The sequence below is a fragment of the Mesocricetus auratus genome, unplaced genomic scaffold (genome assembly GCF_017639785.1).
Source record: "Mesocricetus auratus isolate SY011 unplaced genomic scaffold, BCM_Maur_2.0 Super-Scaffold_100004, whole genome shotgun sequence".
Classification (NCBI taxonomy): Eukaryota; Metazoa; Chordata; class Mammalia; order Rodentia; family Cricetidae; genus Mesocricetus; species Mesocricetus auratus.
In genome coordinates this window covers 87,305,340-87,328,826 of record NW_024429189.1, presented here as the reverse complement: position 1 = coordinate 87,328,826, position 23,487 = coordinate 87,305,340, and the positions used below count along the sequence as shown (strand labels likewise).

Genomic DNA, 23,487 nt, shown 5'->3' with positions numbered 1-23,487 from the left:
GTTTCTCTGTGGCTTTGGAGGCTGTCCTGGAACTAGCTCTTGTACACCAGGCTGGCCTCGAACTCAGAGATCCACCTGCCTCTGCCTCCCGAGTCCTGGGATTAAAGGTGTGTGCCCGGCTTTTTTTTTTTTTTTAATTAAGGAGCAACATCAAAAAAATCTCTCATTTTTCAAAATAAAGGACTGACAGATTTAGCCCAAGGGTTAACCAGCAAGTGGGGGGATGGTGCATGGGTGTGTGTCCAGGGAATGAAACACCTGCAGAAACACTCTTCCAGAAGCTAATCGTGAAAATTCTTCACCTCTCAAATACAAGAAGCTCAAATATTCGCCTGATGTAAACAGCTTCATACAATGTGTAAAGACAAGACTGGTGGACAATTCTGTGTGTAGAGTGTCCTGAGGGTTGTGAGCTAACGTTTTTTATAAGATGCCTCTCAGCAGAGACCACTGGAAAGCTTGGCCAGTGGTGAAAAGTCAGCATTTGAGAAGAAGGGGGGGAAAGGTCAAAACTGGAGGTTACTCACGGAACTTTTTTAGTTGGGGAGGGAGTGAATCAAAAAGCTTTACTGTTGGTGGTCGAGGCCGTGCTTACGGCAGATGTGTGCCTTCTTTTAGAGTTGTTCACTTTTCCTGCCTGTCCTCTCTTTCGGACGGGGGTGTCCGCAGAGCTGCGGCTGTCTCCTAGAGTCCCGTCCTAGCTCACATTGCTCCAGGACCAGGCAGTCAGAGCAAGGCCTAGGCGTCCTGCAGGCCTATGCTGGCGGAGCTGGTAGGCTAGCGGGAAGAGGACCGAGACTGTTCCCCGACAGCCAGAGCCAGGCCCCACCCCACAAGGCCCCGCCCCGCCGCCCAACGGTCGCTCCGAGCCGCCGGCTCCGCCCCTCCCCGCCGCCCGCGGCGCGTCTGCGCTTGCGCAGTAGTCTCAGAGCGCCCGGACCGGGATGGCGGCCGTTTTGGAGTCGCTGCTGCGCGAAGAGGTGCCGGTTGCAGCCGCCGTGCGGTGGATCGCGCGCAGCACCCCGAGTTCGGAGGTAACACTGCCGACACGCCCTCAGGCCTGTCTGGAATGTGCTTCCCGCGGGGGGTGATGCCTCAGACCCTTCTCCCAGCCTGCCCTGGCTGACGGCCCTCACCAAGGGCGCTTCTCTGGGCGCCACTGCCGGGCCGCCCACCCTGCGGCCTCAGCCGCTGGCGTCCGGGGCTGTCAGCTGACCCTCTCGCCTCGCGACCTCTGCTTCTTCCTCAGGATAGCTCCGAGGCGGCCGCTCTGAGCGCACTTCGGCCTCTGCGGAAGGAATTCGTGCCGTTCCTGCTGAACTTCCTGAGGGAGCAAAGCAGCCGCGTTCTCCCGCAAGGCCCCTCAACCCCCGCCAAGACCCCGGGCGCCTCGGCCGCCTTGCCAGCGAGGTCGGGGGCCCCGCCACGGGGTGGCCGTGGGGCGCGCAGCCAGCTTTTCCCTGCCGCCGAGCCCCTCAGCACGTCTACCGAGGCACCTCTGGCCCGCCGTGCGGGCCGCAGGCGGGGTCCGGGCCCGGGGCCGTCCCGCGAACGAGGAGCCAGCGGCGAGAGCCCGCCCTGGGCCGGGGGCCGGAAGCCTAGGGGCTCAGGCAGCCCCGGCAGCCCCAGGCAATCGCTCTCTGATCCGCCAAACCTCAGCAACTTGGAGGAGTTCCCTCCCGTAGGCACCGTTCCTCCCGGCCCTGCAGGGTGAGAGTCGGCCCTTATTGCAAGACATTCGCTAAAGCGGAGCTAGCGATGGTTCCAAGGCTGAGAGTGAAGAAACCACAGTGCGGGGCGGGGGGCGTGAAAGGGGCCCAGTTGTTGTGGAGTGATGCTTGGAGGTAGAAATTTGAGAAAAACCTGTGACTACTCTCAGCAGGACGAAGCCTTCTCGAAGGATCAACCCAACTCCGGTGAGCGAAGAGCGGTCACTTTCCAAGCCCAAGACCTGCTTCACCTCACCCCCAATCAGCTGTGTCCCCAGTTCCCAACCCTCAGCCCTGGACACTAGCCCTTGGGGCCTTGGCCTTCCCCCAGGGTGCAGAAGTCTGCAAGAGGAGCGGGAGATGCTCAGGAAGGCGCGGTATGGCTTTGCCGCCACCTGGGATGTCAGCTTCCTCCTTGTGCGGGACTTGCAGGGATTTTTCCTGAACCTGATTTCTCCCTTGGGGATTCTGGGCTTGCTTCCTGGGCTCTTGATGTCTTCCTGGCAGAACCTGAGTGTGAATGTTTCTGGAAAGCCAGGCTGAGTAATCATGACATCTCTCTGTTCGCTTAGCTCCAAGCAGTTGCAACAGTCACCTACCCCAGCTTGCCACCTCCCAGAATTGGGGTCTCCCATCCCCAGTCGGACAGGAAGCCTCACAGCAGAACCTGCTGACCCAGCCAGGGTGTCCTCCCGACAGCGCCTGGAGCTGGTAGCCTTTATCTACTCCTCATGCATTGCTGGTGAGTGACAGCAAAGGGAGCTGCGGTAGATACGCTCGCAAACTACAGGATGAGAGAGAGGGTGGATGCGGCACATGGAGCCTTGGTTGTCGGTGGTGCCCAATGTTGTGGCATTTTTTTTAATATCCAGAGAACCTGGTACCAAACCTCTTCTTGGAGCTTTTCTTCGTCCTTCAGCTCCTTACTGCCCGCAGAATGGTGGCCACCAAGGATTGTGACCTTGAATCAAGTCGGGGTGCCCTAGGTCAGTAAGCAAGTCAAATTTTGTGAAATGAAGTTTGCAGGCAGAATAGTTGTTAACTAACCATTTGTTACTGTCCTAGATCCCCTGGAAACGCCCCTGTTTCAGAACATCCATGATTGTGTCTTCTTTGCAGTGCAGGTTTTGGAGCGTCAGTTTCAGTGAGTTTTCCTAGCTGAGGCATTATGGGTCTTAGTCTCATTATCTATCTGTCTCGCTCTATTGATTTGGGATGCATGATTGTGCCTAACATAGATACAATGGCCTTAGACCTTTTTCACCTAATTTTTTTTTGTTTGATTGATAAGTTGATTGTTCAGTTGTTTGGTTAGTTGGTTCAGTTGTTTTGGTTAGTTAGTTCTTTTGGCTGGCCTTGAACCTGTATAGATTTGCCATCCTCTGCCTCTCAAGTACTGGTACTAAAGGCACCTGTCACATTTAATTTTGTGTCTCCTAAAGAAATTAAATAGCTGGGTCTGGTGCCAAGCAAGGATTACAAGTTTAAAGACCTGCTCAGGTTGTAGAAAGTTCAAAGCTGGCCTTGAAAGTAAGATGTAGTCCTAATAATAAATAACAAAGGGCCTAAGTATGTAGATCAGTGGAGTGCTTGCCAGACATGTGGAGAACCCTGTATACCCCCCAAAAAAAGAATAATAATAATGACAGCTGACTTTTATGTTTATGGCTAATGTTCGTAGCTTGCTGTCTTGATCTTAGCTCCACGAGGTCTCATTTCTTCACGCTTTACTTACCTTCATCGTCTTAATCCTTAGTCCATGCCTTCCCTTACATACTTAGGCGTAAACACTGCCTTGGGCTTCAGATGTGCTTTGTGCTTGCCGCCTGTGTCCCAGTCTCAGTCAGATGTGCTCCTGTCTTTGCAGGGTTCTTTCCTACCTGGACAAAGGGACCTTGAAGCTGCTGGCTGAGAATGAACGACTGCTGTGCTTCTCACCAGCTCTGCAAGGCCGCCTTCGAGCTGCTTATGAAGGCAGTGTTGCCAAGGTAGTCACCCCTCTTAGGGACCTAGTAGCCTAGACATTTTGTGAACTTAGGCAGTCAATCTTCATGGTGCTGTCAGATGAGCTAACTCTGCACAAGAATAAGGAGTAAAGTCTTCTAACATGATTCCAACAGGTCTTATTTCCCAATGTTGTTGCCATGTTTTAGGTCTCTCTGGTGATACCACCCTCTGCTCAGGCTGTTTCCTTTCAGCCAGAAACTGACAATCGCGCCAACTTCTCCAGTGATCGAGCCTTTCATACCTTTAAAAAACAGAGGTGAAAAGAAAGGGGACCTGTTGAGGAGGGAATAGACAGTCATTTTACTGTCATAGAATTAGGACTTAGGCACTAAAAGTGGTGGGTTAGTACTGTCAGGCCTTTGCTGACAGTCATCATAAAGCCTGTTGGCTTCATTCTGTTTCATGTCCACAGACCTGAATCCCTGAGCTTAGCCAACCATCTTAGGGTCAACTTTCCCTGTCCACAGATGCCTATGATGCGCTGCTGCTGGGTCTGTAACATACCATCATGTAGAGAACTATGGAGGTTAAGGATTGGCTGTGGGTAGGCCTATCTTAACCCTTCCAAGCAAGGGAAAGTGCTATGGGAAGTGGGTGAAAGGCAACTGGGATTCATCTGATCAAGCTTGCCTCCCTTTCAGGGATGTGTTCTATGAGGTGCTTCGAGAGTGGGAAGACCACCATGAGGAACCCAGCTGGGATTTTGAGAAGGGATTGGGTAGCAGGATCAGGTGGGTGTTCTGCCCTGCTCAGTTTGTCTCATTGCTCTGACAATGAGCAGCAGCCCAGTGATGTTTAGGGTGTTTGTTGGGAAGGTTTGCCCTCCTTCCAATCCTCTGTCTTCCTCAGTTTTTAGTTATTGGTAACTCTACCTAGGTCAAAAAGGATTTCTCTCTCTAGCTTCTCATACCCAGGAATGTCCTGTACTTGTTCTCCAATGGCAAATGCTTGGGACAGGATTCAGACGACATAGGCAGATGACTAGGCTGTTGACCAAACACCCTCTGTCCCTGTCTCCCTCTCACATTGATCATGAAGTCACAAGCACTGAGCATGGCCTGCAGATCTGAGATGTCATTTCTTGGTGGGTTAGGTCTGCTGGCTTGGAGGAATCTTGATGATGAAGGGAACACGTCTTACCTTCTCCTGTTTGGACTATTCAGGTCTTCAGTAAATAGCTGAAGCCCGTCACTTTTCTCTTTCCCATATACTGTATGTCTGCCCTCTTATTCCTCAGAGTAAATAGCTGAAGCCCGTCTCTTTTCTCTTTCCCATACACTGTATGTCTGCCTCTTATTCCTCAGAGCCATGATGGATCAGCTTTCAGCAGCCTGCAGCCACAGCCACTTTGTCCGGCTTTTCCAGAAACAGCTTCTCCAGGTAATAGCTGCAGTGGTAGCCAAAAGATGTGGGCGGCTAAATCAAAGCTGGCCCTTTGGACCTGGTAGACAACCTAGTAGATTCTGGCTGCAAATTTAAAAGGATTTCTATTCTTGGTAGTTGAAACTTGGTAGACAATGTTCTCTGACTTCTGACCTGCCTTGGACCTCATGCCCTTACCTAGCCTCTCAACCACCATCTCTTTCTTGACTTGTGCTACAGTACAAAGAGAACTTAGTAGTCAGGATCTTTTCAAATAAATCCTAGTTCTAGTGATGTGAGGCAAATACTTGCCTTGTGGCTTCTGTCTCTTCACCTTTCAATTAGGAAGATAGGACCTTCATAGTACTCATTACTTTCTTTCAAATTCAGGGTCTCACTCATGCTAGGCAAGTGGTTTCCACTGAACTATATCCCAAGCCCACATTCTCCTTACTTTGCTCAGTTTTTCTCAGGGGCTTTTTTTTTTTTCTTTTCATCTCTCTCCTCCCTTTGGATATCTCAGATGTGTCAGAGCCCAGGCAGTACTGGGGGATCCATGTTGGGTGAAGCTCCAGATGTGCTGAATATGCTAGGAGCTGACAAGTTGGGTCGGTTACGGCAGCTCCAAGAGCGGCTTATAGCCCCTCAGAGCAGCGGAGGACCCTGCCCACCCCCCACCTTCCCAGGCTGTCAAGGCTTCTTCAGGGACTTCATCATGAGTGCCAGCAGGTAAGGTCTCCTGTATGTCTCAGGGAGAGAGACTGAGGCTAGGAAAGGCTTGCTCTCCTCAGAGGGCAAATAATCCTTTGCCTACGCCTCAGGTTGAGCATGTCTAGAAGTGGTTTCTGGGCTCTCCCATATCTGTTTCCTGGCTCCCACCTTCCCTCTCACTCTTGCACCCACATAGGTAATGTTGTCGTCCCTTAGCCTTCCCGTCTTCCTTGTCATCTCCTTTCTGTCTCGGGTACCTTTTCTGAATGCTGCGTTTGTTTGTTTTTTAACCTATGCCAGTGCTTTTTTAATCTTGCTCTTCCCCCACCCTAGCTTCCATTTCAATCAGCATCTTATGGATAGTTTGAGTTTGAAGATTCGGGAACTCAACGGCCTTCCCCTGCCTCAGCATGAGCCTGGTGATGAAGACGGCGAGTCAGATGTGGATTGGCAGGTTAGAAAACTGAATAAGGGAGATAATGAGGGAAAGGGTATATGTTCAAGGGAAACTTAACCGATTTTAAGTTGCTCCTTAAGACTCATACAAAAGACATTGTTTCACTTGATTCCTTATGTAGGGTGAACGGAGGCAATTTGCTGTAGTGCTTCTTAGTCTTAGACTTTTGGCTAAATTTCTGGGCTTTGTGGCTTTCCTGCCATATCGAGGACCTGAACCACCCCCAACCCGTGAGCTTCAGGACTCTATTCTGGCCCTCAGGAGTCAGGTGAGTGCATAGGAGATATGGGTGAGAAGGACCTCAGTAGACCAGCAAAGTGTGGAGGCTGACTGGTTCCTTGGCTATTCTAGAAACCTGGTGGGTTAGAGGGTGTCAACTAGCCCCTTCAAGGGCCTCATTGGCAGAATTCTGGCTTTCTCAGGTCCCTCCTGTCCTAGATATACGGGCTCTGCTGCAGCAGGGGTTGTGGGCCCGCCGGGCAGTACTCACTGTGCCCTGGCTGGTGGAGTTCCTCTCTTTTGCTGATCACATTGTCCCCTTGCTGGACTACTACCGGAGTGTCTTTACTCTCCTGCTTCATTTACATCGGTGAGTAGAACAAGACTTATTTGCATAGCCCCGCTATTTATAAAGAGAACCTAGATGTCATACATCTTTGTGGTTCCACAGCTGTAACAGCCTCAGAAGAGGCAGGACTGTGGCAGTTGTTTTCCAGTCCCTTGGTCCTTCCATCTATCTTATGGCCTAGCAAAGAAGGATGTGAGGTGCAAGTCTCACTGGGATCCTGTTTGTCTTTCCAATAGTAGTGTGATTTAGGTCTGCTTTTGAGAACTGCCTTCCCAGTGACAGCTTTGTTTACTCCCTTCTGTCCTTGGCACAAGTCTGTTTACATCCTCTGCTTAACATTTAGGAGTTTGGTCTTATCGAAGGAAGGTGAAGGGGAGATGTGCTTCCTGAACAAGCTGCTGCTGCTTGCTGTCCTAGGCTGGCTTTTCCAGGTAGGCAGGGTGGGTTGGATAGGTAGGGTAGTGGGTGACTGCTGGGCCAGAGGCAGGGGAAAGTTAGTTCTGAGAGGGATGGGTATTGCTGTAGCTTCAGAAGACAGCTTGCTTGACCCGAGGCCCCATTAGATTAGAAAGTATGGCAAATTGTGGAGTGACAGTGGAGCTCTAACTGCCTTCCTCTCCTACCAGATACCTACAGTTCCTGAGGATTTATTCTTTCTAGAAGATGGTCAGGTAGATGCCTTTGAGGTGGACACAGCTACTTCAGAGCATGGCTTGGTGAGTGTTGGGGTCAACCAGGGCCATGTGAATCCCAGGAATTATTTAATAGATAAAGGCCTAGGAGGAGACAAGCTAGGAAAGTCATAAGATGATTCTCCTGTGCATTTGTGAGGAAAGGGAGACCTGCCTGCCTTCCCCTTCCAACCTTGGCCTGTTCTTCCCCAGGACAGTGTACCTGTTGTGGACCAGCAGCTGCTGTATACCTGCTGCCCCTACATTGGTGAGCATCCCTGTCTCCCCCTATGGTCCATGGCCTGTCCTTTCATGGATACCCAAAAAGACCTGACTCCTCAACACATTGTTCTGTCCTTAGGCTGTCTGGGTGCTTCATCCTCTTTGCTCCACAAAGGCCATGATTTTGGGGGGAGGAGGGAGAAGTGATTTTGGAAGTAAGAACTTTGACTCCTCTACAGGCGAGCTCCGGAAACTGCTTGCTTCCTGGGTTTCGGGGAGCAGTGGGCGGAGTGGGGGCTTTGTGAGGAAAATCACTCCCACCACCACCACCAGCCTAGGGACCCTGCCTCCCAAGACCAGCCAGGGGTTGCAGGTAAGGGCAAAGGGTAGGGAAATGGGGAGGCATTTGTGGGGGGTGGGGGCAGGCAGAAGGAAACCCTCATGGCTCTATTACCCCCTCTTCCACCTCCTGCCAGGCTCAGCTTGCCCAGGCCTTTTTCCACAACCAGCCACCCTCCCTGCGCAGGACTGTAGAATTTGTGGCAGAAAGAATTGGATCAAACTGTGTCAAACATATCAAGTAAGAGTGGCATGAGAGTCCTAATCTCAATCCCTTATCATTTTCTTCCTTTAAATTCTTAACACAGTTTTCAAACTGAGCAAAGTCACCTGTGGGAGCAGGGAGGCTGAAATTTCTTACATCCTTTTAAGGACATTCTGACCAAATTTCCCTATTTGTAGCTCCTTTCCTGTGAACCCTGCTAACTGCCCCCAAAATCTTGTTCTCCCTGATAAAGGGCAACGCTGGTGGCAGATCTGGTGCATCAAGCCGAGTCACTTCTTCAGGAGCAGCTGGTGACACAGGGACAGCAAGGGGGAGATCCAGCCCAGCTGTTGGAATTCTTGTGTTCTCAACTGTGCCCCCATGGGACCCAAGCATTGACCCAGGGGCGGGAGTAAGAATTGTCCATCTATTTGGCCCTTCTCATCTCCTGAAGTCTCCTCTTGGTTTTTGTTAGTTCTTTTGATTCTCAAGACAGGTCTTACTCTGTAGTCTAGTCTGACCTGACCCCAAAGTCCCAAGTGCTAAGATTATAGGCATGAGCCACCACACGCAGCTTCCTTTAGATTTTTTTTCCTGTTCTTTCACATCCCTCTTCTTCCGTTTCTTTTCCTTCCTCCCCTTCTTTGCTCTGATCCCCTTTTCTGAAGGAGTGTCTTTGAGCTCAAAGTTCAGCTATTAAGTTGGAAGAATGTATGTAATATAGGGCTAATGGGTGGGTTTCTCCTTTCTCCCAGCATCTGGTGAGGCAGGAGAATGGACAGCACTTTCTTCTGAGGTAGCGTTCCCAGGTCACAGGACTGGTGCACTCGGGCATTGGCTTTTGTGAGTCAGTCTACTATATCTAGACTTCCATTAACTTCCTCCGGTCTTTTCAGGTTTTGCCAAAGGAAGAGCCCCACTGCTGTGCGAGCACTGCTGCCAGAGGAGACCCCAGCTGCTGTACGTAGGAAGGAAGCCTGCAGCTAGCAGGCCAGTAGGCATGCATGCATGCATATGTACATATGTGTACACATGCACCTGTGTGAGGCTTTGACAGTGTGGGTCTTGGACTGTAGCATCCAATGTATACTGCCCACCTTCCCAAGTCCCTGACTCAGCAGTTTTTCTGTGCCACAGGTTCTAAGCAGTGCGGAGAACATTGCTGTGGGGCTTGCAACAGAGAAAGCCTGCTCTTGGTTATCAGCCAACATTACAGGTGAGGTCCAGGAAAGGAGTGACTAAACCAAGTTTTTAAAGGTGGATGGGCAGGGTATTGAGAAGTTTGTGGGAATTGGGTGAGACAGTTAGAACCAATGAAAGGTGTGGGTTGTCATGGCAAGCCCATGCAAGGGGACACCAGTGACTTCATTCTTCTCTCTGCCTGACAGCGCTGATTAGAAGAGAGGTGAAAGCAGCTGTAAGTCGCATGCTACGAGCCCAGGGTCCTGAGCCAACTGCCAGGGTGGAGCGGAGGGGCTGCTCCCGAGCCTGTGAGCACCATGCTCCCCTCCCCTCCCACCTCATCTCCGAGATAAAAGTACACAGCTACCCTACTCCCTTTGGCTTTCCCACTCCTTCTCCCTGCTGCTTGTTTCTTTTTTCACATTGGCTTCAGAATTTGCATAGAAGCTTTGTGTGTTGTCTGGCTGGTTTCTGTTTCTTTCCTTATTGAATGGAATTACATAGAACACATCCTAAGACTTTTGTTCTAAAATCACCCAAAAAGTTAAATCCAATGGGTTATTTTTGAGACAGGGTTCCACTATGTAGCTCTGGCTGACCTAGAACTCACTATGTATACCAGGCTAAACTCTGCCTCCCCAGTGTTGGGATTAAAGGTGTATGTCACAACAACAGGCCAGATCTAAAGTTTTTAACTAAATGCATCTTATATACATGGTAAATGGTTGTAAAGTATAGTGGAGAAATTTCTGAGGGGCATTCTATTGTCTGGATTTGGTTTCTGCACCATTCTGTGTGGGAGATAATGCTAGTCACTAAGCATAAACTATTCTAGTGTGATGGGGGTTGGGTGGGGGGTGCTGAGCCTGGTGGTACAGAGCTGGATTCCTGACTATTCTAGAGGCTAGGGCATGAGGATCACAGTCTGGGCAACTTAAATGACACTGTCTTAAAAATTTGTAAAACAAGTAGATGGTGTAAGCTCTACATAATATCCCCTGGTATAGGGGTTGGGTGCTGACTCTATAGAACAAGAGTCACCAAACAACCATGGTCTGAAATTATTTTTGTAAATAAAGTTTCATTGAGTGCAACCACATCTATTTGTTTATAAACCATCTGTGGCTGCCTTTTGTGCTACCAAAGCAGAGATGAATAGTTGGAGCAATATTTAGGCCTCGTGACTCCCTGTTCTAAACAAAGTAGTGGTCTGGAAACAAAGATGGTAGACTAGAGACTAGAAAGCAGTGCCAATTGGTGGGAACTGTAGAAAGGACAGGGAAGGTGTCAGGCTAGACAGCACTTCTCAGTATGCAGAGGATTTCTATTTTGAGATGTCTGAGAAGATAGAGAGGAGCATGAGAGAGATGTTCAGTCTAGATAAGACAGTTTCCTAGAATATTTTAAGATGCCCTCTAGGAATTGGTTAGGTAGTATTGTCACAAGGTGAGTGACATCTTTGGAGCTCTCTGTCTGGCAGCACACAGTCTGTAGGCTTATTGCTCCATTTACTTCCCTCTGGGTTGTCAACATAATTGTTTATCCTAGCTGTGCTATACTGCCTGAGCCTCAGCCCTAAGAACACCTTGACCCAGTTGCTACACTTGCTTGGACTCTGTTTTCCTTCTGCCTGTCTCCACTGGCTGGTTCCCATCCCAAACCAAGTTTCTGTCAGCCTGGCATGAGGTCTCAACACTGCTCTCTACAGGATGTACTCTCCCTGGCTGCTGGGCCTCGGGACCCTGAGGAAGGAGTTTCTCCAGAGCATCTGGAACAGCTCCTAAACCAGCTGGGCCAGTCACTGCGGTGCCGCCAGGTGAGATGTGGCATGAGCCACATTGGCTCAGGGCCAATCCTCAGACCAGTAAAAATGATGTTCATGTCTCCCCTTTTCCCCCCTATAGTTCCTGTGCCCAACTTCTGAGCAGCATCTGGCCAAGTGCTCTGTGGAGTTAGCTTCCCTCCTGGGTATGGTTCCTCTTCCATCAAATCCCACATGCTACATTCCTCAAACCCCAAGGTTGGGCACAAACAAGTTTAGGAGCATGGGTCATGCTCTTCTGCCTCTGTTTATCTTTCTCTTCCTGTAGTTGCAGACCAGATCCCCATCTTAGGGCCCCCAACACAGCACAGGCTAGAGAGAGGACAGGCTCGAAGGCTTCTGCATATGCTGCTTTCCTTATGGAAGGATGACTTCCAGGGACCAGTTCCACTACAGCTTCTACTCAGCCCAAGAAATGTGGGGCTCCTAGCAGATACTCGGCCAAGGGAGGTGAGTCAGAGGCACAGGGCCTCTGGTTTCTTTTGGGGTTGAGTTAGATATATTTTATGTGTATGAAGCTTTTTAAAAGCCAGCATGCATACATGCAAACCATGTGTATACCTCCTGTTGGATCCCCTGGAACTAGGGTGGCAAGGGGGAGCCCTCATGTCAGTACTGAGAATTGAACTTGCTGAGCAACAAGTGCTCTAAACATCTGAGTCATCTCTCTAGGCTCTTTCACTGTAGTTCATGCTGACCTTAAATCTGCATTATTTCTGCCTATAACTCCCAAGTGCTGATTACATATGTGAGCTATCATGCCCAGCTCCTCTACTCATGCTGTGTGTTAAGGGGATTCTATTGTGTGTGTTGGGGGACGGTTAGCATGTGTACTTGTGAGCACTGTTTTTGCTGAACCTGAAGCTCATTCATTGATGGGCTAAACTAGCTGGCTATTGAGCTTCCAGGATTTTCCTATCTGTAGCTCCCTCAGCACTAGGGTTACAGATAGACATTCACAAACAGGGATACAAATGCAGGTCATCATGTTTGCACGTCAGGCACTTTACTGAGCCATCTCTTCATCCCTGCAAATCATGTTCTTAACATTATCCAGTGCCCCATACCTTTTTGTTTGTTGTTGGTTGTTTTGTTTTTTTGAGATAGGGTTTCTCTGTGTAAGCCTAGCTGTCCCAGAACCCTCTCTGTAGGCTGACTTCTGCTTGCTTCTGCCTCCCGAGTGCTGGGATTAAAGGCTTAGGCCAACAATGACTGACGTAGCAAGTGTTCTTAACAGCATGATGTGCCATCTCTCTAGCCCTAGCTCTGTCTTTTGAGATCTGTCTTTACTCTCGGGACTACTGTTCAGTCCTCAGTCCCTACAGTTAAGACTACTGTGTTCTTGACAACTCCTGGCCTTCTCTGGTATTTTGCAGTGGGACCTGCTGCTGTTCTTACTCCGGGAGCTGGTAGAAAAGGATCTCATGGGACAGCTGGAGATAGAAGCCTGCTTGGGCAGCCTTAATGAGGCCCAGTGGCCAGGGGTAAGGAGTCTTAATCCCTTTGTCTTACATGAAGAGAGAATGGAAATGTATCATTTGTCCTAAAGACTGCTTAAGTAGTCCAGGGTAACCACAAATTTGCATTCTTTCGGCTTGCTGAGTGCTAGGATTCCAGTTGTAGACCCATCATAGTTGGCAGCTAATGCATTTTTGCTAGGTGTTTTCAGGACTACCATGAGAGTGAGTAGTAGGTTTGATCTGTGTGGCTACTTTTTGAGACTCTTAGAAGACGAAAGGGGAAGAAGGACAATTGGAAAGCAGCACAGCATAATGACTATTGGGGATTTGAAACTCTAAGTGAATTTCAGCTTATATTTAAAATGTTCTTGTGATTCGGAGCAAAACAGTATCCATAAAATAAGATTAATACTTTGTGCTTGAAAATGGTAAAGCCTCAGTTTCCTGTCAGTCCATTTTCCCTTCTGGAACTTAAACTTTAGCTTGCTAGTTTTACAGGCTTGTATCTATTTTTGCATAGAAGGTATTGGGTAAAATACCTGGGTTGATACCTGGGTTGTCAGGCTCTCCACTGTCTGTGAGAGCTTGTTTGGGACTGACCTTAGAAAGGGCAAACCATCTGCTGGGCAGTGGTGGCGCATGCCTTTAATTCTAGCACTTGGGAGGCAGAGGCAGGCAGATCTCTGTGAGCTCAAGAGATAATGTGCTTTATCCCTGTGAAAATGGTGGGTTTTGTTTTGAGAGTAAGATTCTGGCTCTAATGGAAGTACTAGAAGGTGCTCAGTGATTAAATAACTTGTTTGAAGTCACATGCTCCAAAGCTACAGAGAAACCCACCCCACCCCACCCCCCAAAAAAAGAATGTCAGACCATCTAGAATTACTTTTCTCTTAACCTTTCTACTTCAGGACTTCTCAGAAGAATTATCAACACTATTTCGCTTGTTCCTAGCTGAGCCCCATCTGCTAGAACCCCAGCTGAGAGCTTGTGAACTTATGCAAACAACCCGAGGGACAGTGCTGGCCCAAAGCTAGGGCTGGGAAGCAGCCCTCTTGGGCATGACACCAGAACCTGCCTCCTGTACCTCAGAAGGAGGCTCAAGAGCCCACTCACACCTTGCTGGGGCAAGAGTGGCCATGTCCGTAGTCAGGCTTGCTGCTCCTAAGTGAAGGAAGTGTGTTGCTGCAGAGCATCCACAGACACAGGCCTCAACACCTGAAGTCTAGAGGAAGGAGAACCTGATTCAGAGTCACAGTGGAAAAGCCTAGAGACTCCAGTTTTGGAGCAGAAGGGCTGGTGTTTCTCATTTGGATGCTAAATGAAATATGTGTGTGCCGGTCAGTGCATTTCAAGCCTCAAGTTGCTGCTATCCCAGCATTTCTTAAAACTGTGGTTCTGAGAAATCTTGATAGGCAAAGAAATGTTTAACTTATGAGAAAGTTAACAAAACATGGATTTGGAAGTCTACATTTTCTCACCTACAGAAGCTGGATTGTTACCCCCACCCCCCAAATATTGACAACCAATAAGGTAGGACACGCCTGTGTGAAACTTGGTCTAACATGGACTTTCATTTGCAGGAAGTTAGTCATCAGACCAAGCATGGTGTAGAAAATTAGGGGGTTTGGGTCTTTTTTAAATAAAACTTTTAACAAGGTCTTGATGGCTATTTTCCCCTGCTTTTATCCCCTTTCTGAAAGTAGGCTTTGCTGATGCCTGCATTCTTTCATGATAAGACCCAGTCTTGGCAGCACAACCTGCTATAAACTATTGCCATCTACTCTCACCATGCTCCCTGCTGTCTAGGCTGACCCACATGGCTTTGGTGATATCTACATTGTTGGCACTGGCATGTCTCACTTATCTCAGAACTTATTCTAATCAGAAGCAGTCTTCTGGGTTATAGTTGTCAAGACCTCGTTTCTTTAAGTGGGCAGATGATTTTCAGAAATTTATTTTTATTGCACTTAGCATGCCAGCACGGTAAGTGCTATGGCACACTTCTGGAGGTCAGAGGACTACTTCTTGGAGTCAGTTCTCCTTTCACCATGTGGATCCCTGGGCTTAAGTTCAGGTCATTAGGCTTGGCACTAAGCCATTTCATAGCCCCTGGAACCAGTGATTTTAAGAAAGACAACGGAATTTTGATAATGTGCTTTATCCCTGTGAAAATGGTGGGTTTTGTTTTGAGAGTAAGACTCTGGCTCTAATGGAAGTACTAGAAGGTGCTCAGTGATTAAATAACTCCAAGTCACATGCAAAATATTTACATGCAACATATTTTAGGAGAAAGGTTTACTGCTGTCAACAGGCTTCTGACCTAAATTAAGCTTCTCTAAACTTATATCCCAGAGCTACTTATCCATTGTGTATACCTCTCCATTCCTTCCTTTGACTCCTTTAAAATGCCTGAGCATCAGAGTGTTTTTCCAGGTCTAGGATTGGGCCCAGGGGCCTTGCCTCACTGGTGTTAACCACAAACTCAGACTGCTTAATGCTGTCAGTACTTGTTATCAAACCTAGGGAAGTACTCTACCACTGAGCTTCAAGCCCAGTAGACAGTCATGTTTTTTTTTCCTCTTTGTGTTCCTAGAGGTCAGTATTATAATGGTGTGCCTCAGAAAGCTGTGAGCCCTGATAAAGGTGAGCAACAGGCTAATGGCCTGTTCTCACATTGTTTGGGAAAACCTGAAGTCCCCAAAACTGTTTGACTCAGCCATGAAGCAAGCCTTAAAGTGCGCTTAGAGAGCCGGGCATTGGTGGTGCACGCCTTTAATCCCAGCACTCGGGAGGCAGAGGCAGACAGATCTCTGTGAGTTCGAGGCCATCCTGGTCTACAGATCGAGTTCCAAGAGAGCCTCCAAAACAATACAGAGAAACCCTGTCTCGAAAAACCAAAAAAAAAAAAAAGTGCGCTTAGAGAAACAGGCAGCTAATGAACTAGTTAGGGAACTGTCAGTCTCCTTTCTCTATACAAGTACTCTTTTGCAGGGATATCTGATTTAACCTCAGAACTCCCTTCTGAGTTGTAGTTGGTGGTATTTGTATTGTGTGTTCTGTGGACCAGTAGCCTCAAAGCACCTGTGACATTCTACAGGTAAAAATACTTAGCTCCCCAATCTCGCCAGGAGTAGGCCCAGCCTAGGGTGATTCCCATGCTTTCCAAAGCCTGATTTACATTTTGTTTTTTGCAATAGGATCAGTGCAGGCTTACAAATATAGAAATACACAGTGATCAACCATTGCTTAATACATACTAGCATAGTATTACAACTACATCTATCTTCTTAAATACATTCTTGGGTTTTTCTTTTTCCCCTCCTGTATCCTTTAAGTTATCTAGAGATGATTTAACTTATCTAGAGATGATTTAACTATGTGTAAGTAACTACAAGAAACTTTTGCTTGAATGTCTTTTGATCTATGGTTAAATGTACAGATATGGGATGTGAAGCTACAGAGAGTTGACTGTGTGCTTCAGATTGCTGACTTGGGACTTAGGTGAGGCTTATCTTATGCTAGCTAGCCCACCTATTCAGATTCCTGCAGTAGCTGAGCTCATAGGAAATACTAGCATATGCATGTAAACGACACTCAGGGTTCTTTTGGTTTTTTGAGATAGGGTTTCTCTCTGTAGCCCTAGCTGTCCTGGAGTTCACTCTGTAGACTAGGCTGGCCTTGAACTCACATATCCAACTCTCTCTGCTTCCTGAGTGCTGGGATTAAAGGTGTGTGTCACCAGCACCTGGATATTTTTTTTTCCTTGCCTTTTGTCTCAAGGCACTTATATAAAGAGAGACAGAAACAGAGCAGGTGACTTGACTTGTTGTCTTTAGGACTTGGAAGGGTAGGGCTACATATACAGTGAAATCCTGACTCAAAAAAAAGCAAGGGGGAAGGGAAAGGAAATCAGTAGGCATATTATCAACTGTTGCAAAAATATTAACCATAAAGATAAATTCAAAAGCACATTTTCAAACATTCAATTGGTAATATATAAATACTCTAAGGGATTAGAAAAATCTTGTAAAGAATTTACTCTTTAACCATTCTTCTGTCTCCATGAGAGTATCTTTTTCAATCACAAAGTTGAAGTAGCAGAAATAATTTTTTTTTCTCCAAGACAGGGTTTCTTTGTGTACTCATAGCTGTCCTGAAACTAGCTCTGTAGACAGATTCACCTGCCACTGCTGGGATTAAAGAGAATTTCTTATCCCTACCATTTCCAGATTAACATGGAAAAATCTTCAGAGGATTCCACCAGGCCAAGATACAAGTTCTATCCTATTATTAGAACAGTTAAGCTCAGTACTTAACTATTGGTCAATAGTTATTTTTGGTGCTTGAGACAGGATCTCATGTATCCCAGGCTAGCTACCTGAGGGTGATCTTGAACTTCTGGTCCTCCTGCTTCTACTACCAGTATGCTTTAGGCATATGCCACCATACCTACTCAGTCAATGGATTTATATAAAAAGAAGTAGGTCCAGGTGTGGTGGCTCATAATTCCAGCATAAGTGTTGGACAAAGTCAAGGCCTACCAGAATTTAATTCTCTCCAAGACAATCTGGTTGAAATCCTCTTACCATGTCAGCAAGCAGCATGGAGCTGCCCCTACCCATTACTGCAGTGTCTTCAGGTCCCATATCTTGTCTGTTTCTCCAGTGGTCTCCCATTGTACTGAGATCAAGGTAAACTGACCATACCAATGACACACAATGACCTAGTAAATGGGGTGTGTGTATATATGTGTGTATGTGTAAATATGAATAGTAAAGTTCATAAACATTCAGTGATAGAAAACAATTCTGAATCAAGAGTCTGGTTTGTGCAGTTGATTCTTTAAACTGGTTTGATCATTTCTGTCACTCCATCACAGAATGGAGCTGAATGTTGGAGATAGATTCAAAATACCCTTGGCTAGTGCTTGTCTACCAAGGAGGCACTGCAGTCCCCAGCTCTGCTCTTTCCAGTCTTTGAACATTTGGTATGTCATTGAGTCCCAGAGGCAGAAAGTGAAGGTGAGAAATCCTAAATGTGAGTTGAGTTTCGTTGGATAGCCAGGGCCAGGAGATTCAAGTTGCTCACTCTTCAGAGGTAACCAAGTACTAAGTACTGGTTTTGTTGGCAGCACTGGGCTGGTGCCATCTATACCTGGCTACCATGGGCAGCCTGGGCTCTTCTTGCCTCAGAGTGTAGAAGCAGCTATAGAGTTCTCAAGTGTCCTGGGCCTACATCTCAGCAATGCTGTTTCCACGGCCCAATACTAACTACCAAGGAAGGATGCCAGCTTGGCCACAACCAGCGGTTGCTGTTTGATAAAGGAGTTCAGAAGATGAGGAGGGAAGCCTGGTGCACCCAGCTCCACCTGGAAGGAGAAGGAAGAAGTGAAGGTGCAGACAGACCTAGATCAGCCACTCTGGCAGTGGTGACTGGAGATGCACTTGGGCTCCTGAGTTTGGATCTAAGTACTAGCCTTCCCCTCCCCAACGATGAAGGTAGAGTTGCCTGAGAGTGGAGAATGGTAAGTTAGGATTCTGCTCTGCTGCTGCTTTCAACTCAACAGTCCATCTACTTCCATAAGATATTAAGTCAGTCAGTCTCTAGTGCTGGGAGCTTCACAGACTATAAACTTGCTCGTTCCCCTCTTTGATCCCCCTTGCTGTGAGCCTACTCTAGCCAGGATGTCCTGGCAACTGGGGGATTCTATGCAACTGAAGAGAAATATCCCAAGGTATGCCATGAAACAGGATGGGTGCTGTGTCACCTGGGCAAGGAAGATGACTCTAGTTATTTCTTTCCCCTCCGTGATGACAGGCTGCAGGACCCAGGCACTGGGCAGGATCTCTCCTCGAACCATTTTTCTGCTGGGTCTTGGCATGGATGTGTCATACACAGACTGAGCTGCCATGATTGACAGGTGCCCCTATGGACAGAGATACATGTGAGTCCTGCCTGTGCAGTGACAAAACAGGGACAGGTTTAAGTGTAGTCAGGATGATGACTACAGTCAGCCCTTAAGCCACCCTACCCTAGCGCCCACTAATTTGCACCTCAACCCAAGTTCATCCCAAAACATTTTACCACCAGCAATATAGGTACCTCTTTAGCTTCCACGCAGACACAGCAGAAATCCCGCAGCTGCTTCAGTGAACACAGTGTGGTGTCGCACACCAAGTACACTAGAAGGACATATAGATTCCATACTCAGAAGTCCCACTTTACTCCATTACTAGATCTCTAGCACAATCTTGCCGAGCAATCTGGAGCTCCCAACAGTGCTGCTCCAACCTTCTACCTCTGCCCCCAGGCCTGGAAGCCTTCAAGCCCTTGGACTTACCAAGGCTGATACTATTGGACACTCGCTGATGCAGCCTTGCTGTCTGGATGGGCTTGTGATACAGAGGCCACAGAGTGGGATCACTCACAGCTGCCCACACATGAGAGAGTGGCTGGAGCACCACACCTGCACCCAAGAAGCCGTGTCGAGTAGAAGAGAATTCCTTGTAGTAAAGCTGCACCTCCTGTTCCTCACCCTGATAGCTGGGGACACAGGAGGCAAGGAATAAAAGGAGGCTACCAGCTTGAGATGTGCCGGGAAGCCAGGGCAGAGAAGAAAGAGAACAATAGCAGAAGGACCAAGCACTGATGGATAACTTACTTCCAGCCAGCTGTTGCCTGGCGGCTGAAGAGGTTGTGGAGATTATCTGAACATGCAGCCATTACCTGAGGACAGAGGGTAGAAGCTAGGTCTCTAGGTTCATCAGTTCTGGCTAACATTTACTAAATGCCCATCTGTCAAGATGAAGAGTTCTTGAAGCTCCCAATGCCTTGGTGGCCCTAATCTGCCTGGCTCCTCCCCATCCAGCATAAGTTTGGCTATAGCAACAGGAGGGGAAAAGGAACAGGCGCACAGACTCACATCAGCCATTGAAGTGTTGACAATGTGTTTGGCCAAATCCTGGTAGGGGGAGAAGCAGGTCCCTAAACTGGATAGGCTGAAAGGAGAGCAGCAGCCACTGCCCAGGGAGGCTCTGCAGCCTACAATAAAGAGATGAAGGCTCTGTACTGACCTGAAAACACCAGGGTGGTGGGACACTGGTATGGGACCAAGAGTCTTGGGCCAGTTAATCTCACAGCTGTCATTTCCCAAGCTTCCTACTCACTGTGGGCTAAGCTCTTCCAGGAAGACCTGGTCAGATACAGCTGACTGTTCCTCACTGTGGAACGGCCCCGCCAGTCTCCTATCCAAGTGTCTCGGAAATCTGGTACTCGAGAGTCCTCCTGCAGAACAGAGGATACTTAGAACTAGCAATTACAATGGGATTTCAGGAGATTGGGTGCTGTGGTAGTTTGAATAAGTATGGCCCCCAAAGGCTCATATATTTGAATGCTTTGGAAGCCTTCAAGCCCTTGAACTCACCTAGGCTGACTGTTGGTTACCAGGGAGTGGCACTATTTGAGAGGTTAATCCTTAATGGAGGTGTGGCCTTGTTGCAGAAGTATGTCACTGGGGTTGGGCTTTGAGGTTTCAGATGTTCATGCCAGGTCTAGTGTCACTGTCTCTCTGGCTCTCAGCTACTTCTCTAGCAACATACCTGCCTGCTGCTGTGCATTCTGCCTTGATGATAATGGACTAAGCCCTGAAACTGTAAGCCAGCCCCCAATTAAATGCTTTCTTTTGTAAGAGTTGCCTTAGTCATGGTGTCTCTTCACACTGACAGAACAATAACTAAGACAGATGCCCTCAAGAGAAAACAGCAATAGATACCAGGCAAGAAAGCTTCATTATCTAGGCTACAGGCTTAAAGGGTTACTTGCAGATCAGCTGCCATGGCAGTTGGGATAACCAGTATCTGACTATGGAGCCCTCTGCTAAATTATGTAAGAAGCCACCTGTAAGCCGGGCGTTGGTGGCACACACCTTTAATCCTAGCACTCAGGAGGTAGAGGCTGTCGAATCTATGAGTTTGGGACCAACCTGGTCTACAGAGCGAGTTCCAGGACAGCCTCCAAAACAATATGGAGAAACCCTGTCTCGAAAAACCGAAAAAGGTGAAGGGAAAAAAAAAGCCACGTGTATCATGGTGGCAGCAGGAAGCAGGCCAGCTTTAGATCTGTAACTGTTAGGATCCCTTTCACCTATCATCTTTCTCCACTTGTCTCCACTGCTCCCTTTTCACTAGATATGAGTATTTAAACATACAGAGATGTGTTTCCCAGCATTGAGCTTCCTGAAGCCAGTGTTCTGTTTGTCATCTCCTACCTCTTGCTTGCACTGCACCTGCCATAACCTAGAACCATTTGCTCTCACCACTCCTCCAAAAAATACCACCGCAGTTCACAATGCTGTAGGACAAGATGCTTCCAACCCCATCTTTCTGCATCTTTCAGCAGGCTGTCACATGTCCAGTAAGATCTGTTCCCCTAGCACCCAGGCTCTCAGCTCCCACCCCTGTTCTCTGTCTCAGTTCTCTTATTGACCTCAACCATAAACTGACATCTTGGGGTTCTTTTGCATTTGGCCCAATGCCCTAGGCGACCTTGTATGTTGATAGTACTACACAGGTGACTTCTAGCTGTAATCATGAATTAATACTGCTATGGCAAACTGGGTTAGCATTAGGGGCAGAGAACCGTTATATAGATCAGGCCAAAATAAACCCCTTGTGCTTTGTGGGTCAAAGATAATATTGGGAGCAAGAAAAATATAGCATTATTAAAAAATTTAAAAGGTCAAAAGCAGAAAACTCCAGTTAGTATATAAATATTTCATAGTACTGCTATCAAAAATTGAAATATAAAAACTATAGAAAAGGAAGTGTAAGTGACCTGTGTGACGTGGTGGTGCTGGCAGGCATGCTCATTCTGTCTGTGGGGTGCCCTGGTGCTCTACCTGGTGCTGCAGCCATGGGGGCCTGGCCCTGCTACGTGCGCCCTGTCAGTGGTAGGTGCGGTAGCCTGCTGGGGGTGATTTTCTGGGGACTGTTCACATCGTCTGAGGTCTCTCAAGGGTTAGTGTCGATTTCCTACAATGTAAAACGATGTTCAAAGCGTAGGTGCTGTCACTGATTCTGTCTTTGGGCTAAGGATCTCTGGTGACGTGCTCTGGGATGTCATGTTTTCAAAACGTGTGTGGTGTGTCTCTGGAATTCTGTCACCCCAACAAAGTAAGGGAAATCTCATTGTAAATCACGTGTGTTGGGGGCGGGGCTGGTGGGCTGCGGGACGGGTTCTGGTCTCTGGCTCTGTGGCTGCTGGCCTCTCGGCGAACCTCCACCTGGGCGCCTCGGGTCCCTGCGTGAGGTGTGTGGAGGTGCTGTCTCTTGTGCTGGGGGCCTCTCTGCCATAGTGTGTGGCTGTAGGGCAGGTGTGCCTCGGTCTCGGCTGGGGTACTCAGTTGCCCTCGTGGTGGTGGCTCTCTCTGTGCGACGCTGAGCCCTGCTCTCCCCCTCCTCCCTGGGTTTGGGCTGTGGGGTGTGCTGCTGCTGAAATCTCTAAGGGGTGCCAGGGAGACCTGGCCTATAAGTGAGCTGGAGTGTGCTGTGGGGCTGTGTAGCACCCTGACTCTTTCCTTTGTAGGGAAAGTGCGGTGTGCTAAATTTTACCTCTGGGTGGTGCTGCTGGTGGAGGGCAATGATCAACAGGTTTTGGCTGGGCTGTGGGTTGTCTGTAGTGCTCTTGGCGGCGTCTGGTGGGGGTCGGGCTCGTCTGTGCTGAGGTGAGGTCAGGGGATGCCAGTTTGGCTAGCGCTCTCTGTGATGTGACGTCTCTGGACGATGTGATGTGTCATGCTGACGAGTGTCAGGGGTTCAGCGCCCTCTCTGTGTGTGCTCGCTCTCTGCTGTCTCTGAGCTGTATGTATGGGTGATGATTTGACATGGCAAGCCTTCTAAAGAAGGGGAACTGTCCAATATGATAGCCTCATTGTTTGCTGCATGTGTGCAGTGTGGCACATGTGACCTGAGAACAAACATTCTGGACCTGGTGCCAGTCACCTATTCCTCCACAAATACAAAAACAGACTATTGTAACTTCACATTTCCAAGAGCAACTATCAAAGAGCACTGAGATTCCACACAATGGCAAATGGAAACCTGTAGATTTCAAAGAACTGAGACAAGAGCACAGCAGGAGAAGCAAAATATCCCAGCACTTGCCCTACCTTCATTGCCCAGAAAGATGGCTCCTTTCTTTAGGGTAACCAGAGTCCAGGAAAACTCATTAGCACAAATGAGACAAGCCTGGCTACTGGGAAGACCCACACATAACCCTCTCAGGCTTATAGCCTAGTTAGGTAAGGAGTCTGGAATCTTCACAGCCTGGCTTTGGGAAAGGGTTCACTGTAACTCCAAGCCTTCCCCTGGGGTGCTGTAGACAAAAGCATTTTGATAATGCCCTATTGTTTGAATTTGGACTGCTCTGGGCATCAGAAATAACCTATACCCATCTCTGAGGTCTCATAGAAATTCTACTCTATAGCTGGGTGTGGTGGTGCATGTTTTTAATCCCAGCACTTGGGAGGCAGAGGCAGGTGGATCTCAGTGGGTTCCAGGCCAGCCTGGTCTACAGAGCTAGTTTCAGGACAGCCAAGGCTACACAGAAAACCCTGTCTGGAAAAAAACAAAACAAAACAAAAGAAATTCCGCTCTACTAGCAGTAGGGTAGCCACCTCATGAACAAGACCTGGCCTAGTAGAGTGACTGACTCAAACCTGCAGAGAGCATGTGGGGAACAAGTGTGACACAGAAGGGAAACAGAGGAGGCTGTAG

General features: G+C 48.2%; 2 protein-coding genes across 14 annotated transcripts in view; one reads left to right on the top strand and one right to left on the bottom strand.

Moving 5' to 3' along the window:
* The first annotated feature begins 915 nt into the window (after positions 1-915).
* Positions 916-14,374, top strand: Cdan1 (codanin 1). Of its 6 annotated transcripts, none has more exons than XM_021226255.2 (29): positions 916-1,034; positions 1,250-1,710; positions 1,883-2,086; positions 2,282-2,451; positions 2,582-2,695; positions 2,775-2,853; positions 3,577-3,697; positions 3,863-3,972; positions 4,129-4,242; positions 4,358-4,447; positions 5,021-5,096; positions 5,602-5,807; positions 6,123-6,243; positions 6,368-6,514; positions 6,669-6,835; positions 7,158-7,245; positions 7,441-7,530; positions 7,699-7,753; positions 7,947-8,080; positions 8,184-8,287; positions 8,505-8,663; positions 9,148-9,211; positions 9,389-9,467; positions 9,640-9,788; positions 11,142-11,249; positions 11,338-11,401; positions 11,524-11,705; positions 12,632-12,739; positions 13,624-14,374. In XM_021226255.2, the coding sequence occupies exons 1-29, from the start codon at positions 945-947 to the stop codon at positions 13,747-13,749; spliced, it is 3,780 nt and encodes a 1,259-aa protein (XP_021081914.1). In that variant the 5' UTR covers positions 916-944; the 3' UTR covers positions 13,750-14,374. The 6 variants fall into 6 exon arrangements, 4 of the variants coding, with proteins under 4 accessions (XP_021081914.1, XP_021081913.1, XP_005068565.1 ...); XM_021226254.2 differs by having other exon boundaries at positions 1,880-2,086; XM_005068508.4 differs by lacking the exon at positions 4,129-4,242.
* A 2,155-nt stretch (positions 14,375-16,529) lies between these two features.
* Positions 16,530-23,487, bottom strand: part of Stard9 (StAR related lipid transfer domain containing 9) — a 77,521-nt gene continuing 70,563 nt past the window's right edge. For 6 of the 8 annotated variants that reach the window (XM_040746114.1, XM_040746119.1, XM_040746115.1 and 3 more), the window contains 6 exons: positions 19,882-19,999; positions 19,638-19,756; positions 19,377-19,441; positions 19,056-19,258; positions 18,818-18,897; positions 16,530-18,641 (listed from right to left, as the gene is read on the bottom strand). In XM_040746114.1, the coding sequence (XP_040602048.1) occupies positions 18,312-18,641; positions 18,818-18,897; positions 19,056-19,258; positions 19,377-19,441; positions 19,638-19,756; positions 19,882-19,999 (915 nt within the window). In that variant the 3' untranslated portion in view covers positions 16,530-18,311. The remainder of the gene's footprint in view (positions 18,642-18,817; positions 18,898-19,055; positions 19,259-19,376; positions 19,442-19,637; positions 19,757-19,881; positions 20,000-23,487) is intronic. The other 2 variants (XM_040746116.1, XM_040746123.1) reach the window with 1 other exon arrangement.

What these genes read in the sequence shown, in the direction of transcription:
- Cdan1 (XM_021226254.2), top strand. Translation starts at nt 945, where the DNA reads ATGGCGGCCGTTTTGGAGTCGCTGCTGCGCGAAGAGGTGCCGGTTGCA. An exon ending in CAGAGGAGACCCCAGCTGCT is followed by an intron (nt 9,212 to 9,388) that starts GTACGTAGGAAG and finishes TCTGTGCCACAG; the next exon opens with GTTCTAAGCAGTGCGGAGAA. An exon ending in GGAGTTAGCTTCCCTCCTGG is followed by an intron (nt 11,402 to 11,523) that starts GTATGGTTCCTC and finishes CTCTTCCTGTAG; the next exon opens with TTGCAGACCAGATCCCCATC.